Source organism: Fringilla coelebs, assembly GCF_963513975.1.
Source record: "Fringilla coelebs genome assembly, chromosome: 5".
NCBI lineage: Eukaryota > Metazoa > Chordata > Aves > Passeriformes > Fringillidae > Fringilla > Fringilla coelebs.
In genome coordinates, this window is record NC_140033.1 from 7,630,615 (window position 1) to 7,641,632 (window position 11,018).

General features: G+C 41.4%; 1 protein-coding gene across 2 annotated transcripts in view; it reads right to left on the reverse strand.

The window, feature by feature from the left end:
• Positions 1 to 10,803, reverse strand: part of DMTF1 (cyclin D binding myb like transcription factor 1) — a 28,909-nt gene extending 18,106 nt beyond the window's left edge. For both annotated transcript variants that reach the window (XM_084205488.1, XM_084205487.1), the window contains exons 1-5: positions 10,676 to 10,803; positions 3,887 to 4,003; positions 3,269 to 3,388; positions 2,250 to 2,344; positions 1,378 to 1,492 (exon numbers count right to left, since the gene is read on the reverse strand). In XM_084205488.1, the coding sequence (XP_084061614.1) occupies positions 1,378 to 1,492; positions 2,250 to 2,344; positions 3,269 to 3,388; positions 3,887 to 3,995 (439 nt within the window). In that variant the 5' untranslated portion in view covers positions 3,996 to 4,003; positions 10,676 to 10,803. The remainder of the gene's footprint in view (positions 1 to 1,377; positions 1,493 to 2,249; positions 2,345 to 3,268; positions 3,389 to 3,886; positions 4,004 to 10,675) is intronic.
• Positions 10,804 to 11,018: the final 215 nt, after the last annotated feature.

The window sequence follows — 11,018 nt, forward strand, 5'->3', positions numbered from 1 at the left end:
AAATTATCCTTTTCCCCCCTTATGGTCACACAATACTTTTAACTGAGCTTATGCTGCTGTGACCCAGTTTACATATTGGTGTGTGCTGGCTATCTGCCCACCTCTGCTCAGAAAAATCAGGGTACTTCCTTCTCAGCCTGCTAATTACCAGAGCTGAGAGACAGAACACACCAAAGAGAGTGTCTACTCAAATCCAATTATAATGAAAAGTACAGGCATTATTACTAATTCCATTGGAACTGGTGAGAGAGTACTCTTTCCCTGTGTCTCATAGCTTCAATCTCTTCTTCCACAGTTACAGAAAAAGAATGTAATCCAGTGATTCACACAGGTCCAAGCCTCTGACTTAATGGGACACTGCTACTCTTTACCTTTAATACCAAACTATTTCAGGAAAGGACAGATATTCTGCACTTCACATGTTTGCATATTCATAGTCAAGATGATCATAACCTGCCCACAGGTGTGGGAAGAAAGCACTATTAGGTGGAAATTGCTATAAAGTGACGAGCTCAGGCAACACATGCTAAACTCTGAGCTACTGTAAAAGAAGACACACTCTGACATTTCCCCACTGCTATCGCTGTGACCAACCACAGAGCTTACAAGAAAAGCTCAGCCAGTAGAGATTCTCAAATATTTTTCTTGGCATATTTTACTAGAAATACTGTCCTTAAGGTATTAATCTCTTAACTGGAATCACCAGACTGAACGCCCTCCTTTGACTGGCTGACAGTGCTGCGTCTCTTCCTAAAGGTTTCTAACAAAAACAGGGGGTTGCTTTGAGCTGACTGAAAAAAAAAAAATTTTCCTCTAGAAAAAGTAGAAGTCAAAGTAAGAAACACAGCAGAGGGGCTGAGGAAACCAGAGAGACAACATGTCTTCATTTGACACTAAGTTTTTTCTCTAGGTTTAGAAAGCCACTTCCCCTGTGGGTAGGAAAGAAAAAGACAAAATCTCTTGAGCAACTACTACATGATTGTACAGATATATTTGGAAAGGGAGGAATGCCCAGTGGGGTGGAAGTTTTAGGAGTAGTAGAGATTATTTCATTAGGTCCTGGTCTGCAGGAGCCCCCTTCTTCTGAAGCAATTCCATTAACCTGAGCATGGATTGTTTTTTTTTCTTGGTGTCCCCCAGTTCTGCTGCAGCTTCTCACCCCCTGACCAGGCAAACACAACTCTCTGCCCAATCTGGGCTGACACACAGCAACCACAGCCCTTCTCCGTTCTGGCCACTACTGTCACCACTGCAGGCAAGGCCCATCTCCAAAAAGCCAGAGCAGAGACCACTTTATACAACTTGCAGAATGCTCAGAGACATTTGGAACAGTCTACCTTTCTACAGCATGGGAGAACTGCATTTGAAATACCCTACCTTTATTAGTTAGAGAATCCTTATCCTCTTTAGTTGTGAACCAGGCTTGACTAACAGCTGACACTTCTTCATTGCCCATTGGGGAGATTTCATCCAGCTGCTCATTCTGAAGAATCTTGAAAAGATCAATATGAAATGATACAGTCAGATATGGAGTTGTTTATATCACTTTACAATTAACATGAAGACACAGTTTGAAGGAAAATTAAATCAGCACACCTCATCACCTTGCTGACTGCTCAAAAGTGTCATGTCTTAGATATGGCACTGGAACTATCACCTTTCTTAAAACACCTGAGTAAGATTTGGCAAATTAATATACAGATGTTGTGAGAGTTAATTAGGCAACATTCTTCATCTTGTTTAATGTACATACAGTAAATAAGAAGAATATCACTGGCTGTGGTGGAAATAGGACTATCTCCAGCACTTCCAATCTAGAACTTTTAAACATGCTATACCCACAAAGAAAACTGCATCTAACTGTTAGGATTAGTGACAAGACAAAGCCTATTTCAGCCTGTTACAAAGATTAATTTATAATCAAAGAATGACAGAAATAACAGATAAACTTGTCTTCTATGCAGATCACAAAAGAGCACATAACTACCAGAGGAGGGTTACCTCTATTACTCTTTCCAGTATTGCTCTTTGGGCAGTAACTTCAGACTACAAATAACCTCTCTCATACATAGAATTATTCAATTGTCCTTTTACAGACCAGCATTTTTACAAACAAGATCCCTGCTCACAAACATTCGTTTCAAAGAGTCTTATTCATTTAGTAAGTATTTCTAATACTTGTTTCCTTTTTCACTTCAATTTAAATAAAGGCATACATCAAATAGGTAAATTTTGAAGTTTTACTGTACCTGAATCTGGGTAACAGTTCCTTCATTAATCTCATCTTCAGCTACCTCAGCGGTAGCAGTCATGGTCACCTCAAAGCTCTGGTCATTTTCTGAAACTTCAAAACGGGTAAGTTAGTTGCATACTTAACTCCTGAAGCATTTTTTTACATGTGCTACCAGTTTTATAAATTGCTACCTTTGAAGTGAAAATTTTGAAGAGCCTTATTTGGTATTTATTTGTTGACACAGTAAATTCACTAAAAAGATTATCAACTGCTTCTCTTCATAAAATTTAAATATGGATTTTGATACCTTCAGTTTTAGGCCTGACTACAACTATGACCTAATGTGAAATATAAACAAAATGTGTTTGATGCAAAAATTTGAAACTGTATTAATATTTCTTTTCCAGCCCCACCTCCAGTATTTTCCAATTAAGGAACAACATTCAAATCTTTTGGCTGCATGCATTTTCCCCAGTCCTCCTCCAACTTCAACATGGTAATGCCTTTACTTCTAAGGAATTTCCATCTAGTTCCACCAAATAAGCAGGCACTCCTGGTACTGCAAATTGGTATTTTAACGAGATCTGGTTTTGTCTCCCTTCGGGAGATTATATTAAACTTTCTAATATTCAATCAACTTCCAGAAGACTAATTCAGTATTCAACCTATATTTATTTTAAATCAATCTCTTTTACATACTCCCCAATATTACAAAACACTGAAATACTAAGTGTACTGTCTGAACATTAAAAAAACCCAAATCACTTCGCAGGAGAGCATCTATTTGCTAATTTACTTATCATTCATTTTATTCAATGCACCTGCAGGTCTCAAAACTACTTTTAGACAGGCTTATTTTGCCAGAACTAATTGCTGCAAAACTATCCAAGGCTGAAAAAAAATATGATATCCAAGTATATTAATAAAATTTGGAGGTAAAAGACCCCATGCAGAATATTCTACTCTTATTCAGGAGTCCATTTTTAATCTTTACCAGCAGATATATTTGCTAGAGGAGTACATAAAAGAACTTACTTGGAACTGCAACAACAGAAATGCATGGAGTAGAATCATCAAGGCTTTGATCATCCTCTGATAAGCAAAGCCTCTTGTGTGGAGGTTCAGAGCTGTCTTCAGAGTCTACTTCATCAGCTTCTAACAACAAAAACACACCCAGGTTACTTCCTGTAAGCTAGGGAGCCCTGGACAGAGTTCTCCTAAAAAGCTGGCCAAAGCAAATAGTAGAAGCAAATGTGACAAGCTGGTTCATGCTTTTCTGCTGCCCAGGAACCTGGTCTAAGTTATGGGCAACAACAGTCCCCATGCTTTCTTCAACATGCATTTTCTTTGAAAATTCCATCCACAGTCTGTCGAACACAAATCAGTCTACAGAAATTTGGGTACATGCTTGGTTCTAAGAATCCATTTCACATGAAATAAACCACAGCAGATGTACCTTTGTTGGACACACATAGACAGTTTTGGGATTTACACCTAATTCAACACTTTATCATTCTTTAAAGCAAAGCAGAACAATTCTTGTACAGTAAGCGGCACCTGGGCAGCTCACAGAATTCGTGGGCAGGGATGTATGGCGGTCAGATCAATCAAAACAAAGAAGAAAAAAAATTACTATGTAATACAATTCTATACCATTTTGAGGGCAATGAAGAATTAGGTTCCCTTCAGTATCCTGAGTCAAAGTCACAGAGTTCACGGTTTCTACTGTCACTGTGTCAGACTCTTCTTCAACTGTGCTCATACTCAAACCTGAAAGAGCAACACACAGATTACCCTTCTGAGCTGGACTACCCCTGGACCATAACGCTGCTTCCACACCCCACACAGCCAGCACCAACTCCCTCAGGGAATGAGCCTGCTCTTTCATAGGACAAAGCCACAATTTCAGACATTCACCTACCTTTACTTTCCTGCACACATATATTGCACAGGGTAAAACCAGACAGCTTTAAAGTAACTTTCCTAGTTAAAAATAGTACCTAAACTCCTTATTAGGAGGATTTGCTATCTACTGATTTCTTTTTTTTCAAACACAAACCTAGGCTATTACTTTTTCAGCATTTCTAAATTCTTCACATCTGAAGATTTTTGTCCAGTATTTGTTCCACTGTTAATTTAATGATTCTGCTATTATAGAACTGAAAGCTAGTCAGGACTGACAAATATTCTTCTAGTGTCCTATTAGTCACAGCTGCCCTATTTATAGACTGCCAACTTGCAAAGTTTTATTCTCCTTCCATGCATATAACTAAATGTGAAACTTGCATTTTTTCTTCAGCATTTAAACAACAAGAGCAACAGAAAAATTGTTGGCAAGCAATCACCAGTACAAAAAGTAACTCAGAGAATAAGTAATCCAGGATAAGACATACATATTGAAGTCACAGAATTAGGGCAATATAAAGTGTGTCTGATAATTTCATTTCCACTATAAAAGTACTGCAATGAAACACAAAGTTTCTAAGAAATTCTATGTAAACCACCAGCAGTAATTCTGAAATAAAACAAAGCAAAACCCCACAATAAATTTTTTATACAAAGAGATGCAACTTTTGCTGCTGCAGAAGCCAAATGAAATTGCATCTAAAATATCCAGAAGCTTTACAAAGATTTCATCAGCTTTAAGCCTGCTTTTGTTGACTTTGGCAGAAATTTGTAAAAAGAAAATATAATCTATTTCTCCTTTAACTGCTCAGTCCTTTTTCTGTGTTTACTCATATGTCAACAAACACAAAAAATTACTTTTAACTTTTATTTTGAGGCCAAAATGTTGTTAAAAAATACCTGGCTATAGCTTTAGAAAAAATAAATCACAAATACATATTTTCCATGTACTAGGCAGGGATAGCTATGTACCCACACGTAAGTGGAATTTACAACCTGGATTTTCAATTCCCTGTATAATGTTAACATTATTGCATCAGCAGGAGATGATTTAATTTTTAATCAGAAAACATGTTCTTCGGTATTGAAGATCCCCAAGACAAGTGTTATCCTAGAAAGATAAAACTACTGCCAGTCCTTCTAATAAACTTCTCACCTCTCGAGCTTGCTGAAGATTTGGCACATCTTTAAGCACACACAGTGACTGATTCCTCAAATGAAGTGATATTACCCTTCTGAACATGTAAAAAATTTCAGATACCACTGACATTTTAAATCAGAAGGTTCTCAAACTTACTTTCACATCTACCATCAACAGTTCCTTGCCACATTAAAGTGTAGGAGGGAGTAACTTCCTTGAGATTCATCTGCTGCTGAGTTTTACAGCCTGTGCTCTATCCTTCACTAGAAGCTGCTGTTTGCTGCATGGCTGTAATACTGATTTTAGGAGCCCAATGAGGCATCCTTAATGCTAAAACATGAACGAAGACATCCAAAGTGTTACAGCTAAATTAGCAGACTGCAACTTTTTCAACCCAGTTTAAAGTTATTAATTTAACTTTTGGAGAATGAACAAACTGGGCCAAAATAAACAGATTCTCTTTTTCATGTTCATATGTACTTTCTAAGTAAGTTTTACTACAGGGACTGCTGTAGTAAAAATCCCTGAAGTTACTGGAAATGAGGTGGAGGATTCTTCCCCAATTTATGTCAACTAGTTGTCACAACATTTATTTTTCTACAGTCAGTTGAAAGCGCCCATTTTCCACCATTTTAGAGTCCTGAAAGACATGAGATTTATAAGGTACATTACAACAGTCATTTACTTCACCTACAGCTGTTCTGAAAGCAGTGGAAACTACAGCACCAATCCACAGCAGAAGACAAGAGCAGACCATTCCTCCTTGTTATTTGAAGACTGATGAAAATTAAATACAGGCACAGCAAAGCTGTGTCATTCTTTCAGCAGTTACTCAGGACTTGATGAAAATCAGTATGTATATTTAGAGGATATGGCTACCAAATAAAAAACACAGGGCAATTTAATCCCTTTACATTGCCTGCCTTGCTGGTTTGCAAGTTAGGAGGGAACATGACACAGCATGAAAGGGATCCATCTGTCCAAATATGGCATTCCAGGGATGGGGAGGAAGCTACACCCAGGATCAGTAGCTGCTACCCTGGCACTTCCATGCAGAGCTGGAACAGGATTTAGCAGACAGTGGCTGAGGCAGCACATCTGAGAGTACCACTGACTCCTCTGATCAAGTCACACATCTGCAGCTCTCAGCTTGAGCTCCCCCAAACTGCAGAGCACCTCAACCCAACACTGGGCACTGCACCTTGTTCAAGGACCTCAGACTTCCCAAGAAAGAATTCCTGGATGGAGGATGGGTTTATAACTCCTCGATTTCCCAAAAACAGTTTATGCCGCCTGTAAAATGCAGGCTCTCCCAAAAAAATAACGATGCTCCATGTAAGATACTCAAGATTCAGTGTATCTTAAGTTTTCTGAGTAAAGGTAATAACCTTGACCAAGCCTTGATAAACACTTAAAAAGAGCCACAATCTTGATTCCCATCAACTTTAATAGATATGGCTTTGGACCACAATTGAACACTGGGTAGAAAGAACATGAGGAATGAAGCCAAAGTCAAATGCATATTTTGGACACTATTTTTTATTCATTAGACCATACAAATACAAGAAAACTGAAAGAAAAACTAACAAACCAACCAGCCAACCAGGTTCTTCCAAGCTACATTTACCCCAGGACAGGGGCACCAACCCATTTATACATGAATGAGTGACCAAAATCAGGAACAACTGCGGTTGTTCTTTTGACTGAATAGGAAACAATCCCCAGATCTTACAAACCTCATTGTTTCACACTTACATAATGATGTAGCTACCAGCTACTCTGAACATGCATCAGATATGACACATCCCTAGGGAGCTCAGTGGCCAAAGCCCAGCGCTGCCTGAGCCAACACCCTGGGATGCCCTCTCCTGATCCTGGCTGCAGGGCCACTGTGCCTGCAGGACACCCTCAATCCATCCCAGCACAGAAGGTGGAGCTGTGGTGAGCAATGCCAGACCACAGCAGAGGCTTTGGGATGTGCCACATGAATTCTGCTCATTACACACACCTGCACATCCACACATCTGCTCTTGCAAAAGCCAAATGCAAAGTAAATGACAGCCATGGTTTATTAATTAGTGAGAATTAGGACCCGAGTAGTCTCATCACCTCCAAAATATCACCTACTTTTCACAAGTTCACTAGGTGTGCTTTTGAAAATGCAAACAAGTTTTATTTTAAACAAAATGCTTCCTTGAATTTTAAATAAACAACCCAAGGTTTTTCTTTAATCCTTGATTCACACACATTCTTTACAGAGGTGCCAATCTATCACTAATATTTGATTTTCTGAAGGAGGGTGTCAGCTTTTGGGGAAGAAAACAGTGTTGGACAGACATGCACCAAAAGTGTGGGTGCCATAATCTATAATGAAATAGCACTTTAGAAATCAATGTCACTTCAATAAGCATTTTTTTGCCTTATTGGAATTCTGTGTGTATTTACCAACTTCAACACTTTTTAGAGCAGTATTACAATTTCAAACAGGTTTCAACATGCAGCCAAGGAAGTGGGAAAATACAAGACTCATTTAATACAGATTTCCATTACAAGTTTTCCACTAAAGCCACATAATAGAGCTGCTCTTATTTATCTGGGAAGCATGCAGCAGAATTATGGCAGAAAAAAATTCCCACAAGGCTGATTTTACACCAAACTGAAAAAAAAAAAAAGAAGTAATATCCTAATACAAAATTCCTTTAATTCTAAATAACCCTCATCAAGCAGATGGGTTCAATTATTCTGTGGGCTGCAAAAATTTACCACTTCTAAGAAATAGTATTTTTACTCTTGCAGACAGAATTCTGTCATTGCCCCTAGTTATTAACTGAATGTTATGTCTAGTCTTTAGTGGACTGTTGTAAATCTTAAAATTTCTATGGTGAGTTGAATTAAAGGCTGTGTTCTCTGAATTGGGCAATAAGTATGTTTCTCTAAGTCCTGTATAAAGCAAAAATTGAGGATTATTAAGGGAGGTTTCCAGTTACTGTGGCATTTAACTGGAACAATCCCATGGAACACATCGGGATTTCAAGGCATTTGTTCAAGACTAACACTAAGGAAACAAAGTCATTACAGGACCTCATATTTTAGGATGCCTGAATGTTTAGTGTATTCCACACCAAGTCAGTACTTCCCATACATTATCAGGAGCTTTTATTATTCAACTAGTGCCAGTGTTATTATGCTAATATTCAACAAAACATCCCCAACTTTACTCCAGACCAAATGGGTTCTGCTCAAATTCAAAATTCCACCAGGCAGAAATATTCTCTAACAGCTGCCAACAATGGATACAAAAAGGAACCAAACTGGGCAGACACCAATCAGAAGGACCCAGGTACCTGAGTCTGGGGCATACAAAGATTTATTAATCTGTATCAGTATGAGATTACAGTCCTGTAGATACAGTTGCATCCTACTCATCAGTGATATTTAGAGAAGTGGGCCATCATTGAAACAGAATATATGGGAGACACGATGGGACAAAGTGTTCTCATTTGCATTGATCCAAATTTGGCAGAACTCCATGAGTTTTAGTCTGTCCATTGAAAGTTTAAAAAAAAGCACTGAGCATGCTTTAAATGTCACACAGGGGGAAAAAACAACACAAAACAAAATAACAGCTATATCCTAGCTCTTTCAAAACAGATAAACACAGAAAGTTTCAAGTTTTCTTTTTCAGGAATTGGCTCTTGGGCACAAGGTTATGGCTATGGATAGAAATCTTCCTAAGTATATGTATTAAAATTCTTTTCCCTTCATGCAAATCCAGTTCCATGCTAAGCATTTCAGTAACTTCTTCACTTCTATAAACAATGGGTAGAATTTCAGCATGCAAGAAAAATAAGAAAAATTACCCTAACTAAAAGACTGATAAGCAAAGAGAAGTCTTTCTTGCTTTCTGATGGACAGATAAGCACAGAAATGATGCTCAAAAAAAAGGAGAACATGCAAAACGCAGTCGAGAGATCTTTGTCTCTTATATGGCCACTTTTTATAGTTTTGTGTGGTTACAACAAAAATCAGTATTTCTGGGCATTTCTTTGAGGAGTTATAATTAATGCTCAATCTTTTCAGTAAGTCATAAAACATCAAGAAGTTGTTTATTATTATAATAATGTGAAATGATGTAAATGAAAACCAGAATGAGACGTGTGCATCTCAATGCAAAACCCACATCTCCTGGTTTTACAAAGGAATTCTAACTATGCTGTCAAGAGGCCAATTTACATCTGTAGCCAGAGCAGTGCTGGCAAGAAAAAAGCATTTTCTAGATTACTTCAACTAACAATGGCCAGGTGGGGCTGAACAGTGCAACTCTTTGTGAATGAATACATACAAATACTACCAGTCAGCTGAAGAAGTACAAGTGTAATACACTTCACCATGCCCAAGGGCACAACCAAGAATAAAGAGACCTCAAAAAGAAAAAAAAAAAAAAAGAAAAAAAAAAGAAAAAAAAAAAGGGGAAAAAAAAGAAAAGTGTGTGCGCGGGGAAATAGGCTTTTCTAACCGGAATCCTTTATTTTGGCAGAAAAGAGCACAGCTCAAGTGTAGAAAACCCTGGTACCGCCCTAAGATGAAACCCCTGATCTTGGCAGAGTCGAACACTTTAGACTCCACTTGCCCCAAGCAACCTCAAATCACAACTCTCGCTGGGAAATAAAAGAGCTTATGAAAGAAAACAGATAAAATCCACAAGCTCAGGATACCCCAAATGCAGACCCAGCGAGAGGAAATGGAGAAATTCAAATACGATCGTGCAGGTGGGCCTCTTATTAGAGACATCAAGGTATAGGGGAGGGAGTCAAAACCACAAAAAAACAACAATTAAAAAAAATAATACAACATAATAAACAAAACAAACGGGCTGGCCGGCCCCCCATTGCCCTGCCCTCCCCAGGGAGCCGGGTTTGGTAATTTCCCGGGCCGGTCCGTCCGACCGCTTCCCGATTTCCCTGAGCGCAGCGCTCCCGCCGCCCGGCAGCTCCCCGGGAAGGCGGGAGCCGCGGCCCAGGGCCGGCCGAGGGCTCTCCCAGGAGAGAAGCCGGCGGGAGGCAGCGGCCCTGCCCCTGTCCCGGCACTGCCCCCGGGGCGGCGGCTCCGGGCCCGCCTCAGCCCCCGCTGCCCCGCGGCCGCCAGCGCCGCCATTTGGCCCCGGGCGGCCGCCGCCATTTTCCCGTGCCCTCGGCGGGCGGCGGCGCTGGACGGCCCCGCCGCGGGCTCCGCTGCCCGCTCGGCCCTGCCCGCCCGGCCGGCAGCCCGGCCCGAGCGCGCCGAGCCGCGGGGCCGCACACGGCCGCTCCCCGCCCCGTCCCCTCCCCTCCGCCCGCGGCAGCTGCCGCTGCCCGGAGCTCCCGGCCCTGCGATCCCGCAGGGCCCCGCGCACTTACTTCCTGTTTTGGGTCCGGGCACTTGAGAAACCAGGATGGAGACTCCCAAGTACCAGGATGGAGGCGCCGGGCGGCGGCGGGCGGCGAGCGGGGGAGGCGGAGGCGGCGGCGGGGCGAGGCGCTGCGAGCCCGCCGGAAGGGCCCGCGTCCGCCCGCCCGGCGCTTCCGCCCGCCCGCCCGGCGCCACAAAGCGCACGGAGCGGGCCCGCAGCGCCGGCGGCGCCACAAAGCGCACGGCGCCTTCCCCGCCTCGCTGAGGGGCCCCGGGGACGGAGCCCCTGAACGCCCACACGGCATCGATTAGGTTGGGAATGACCTCTGAGACCATCGAGCCCGACCTACA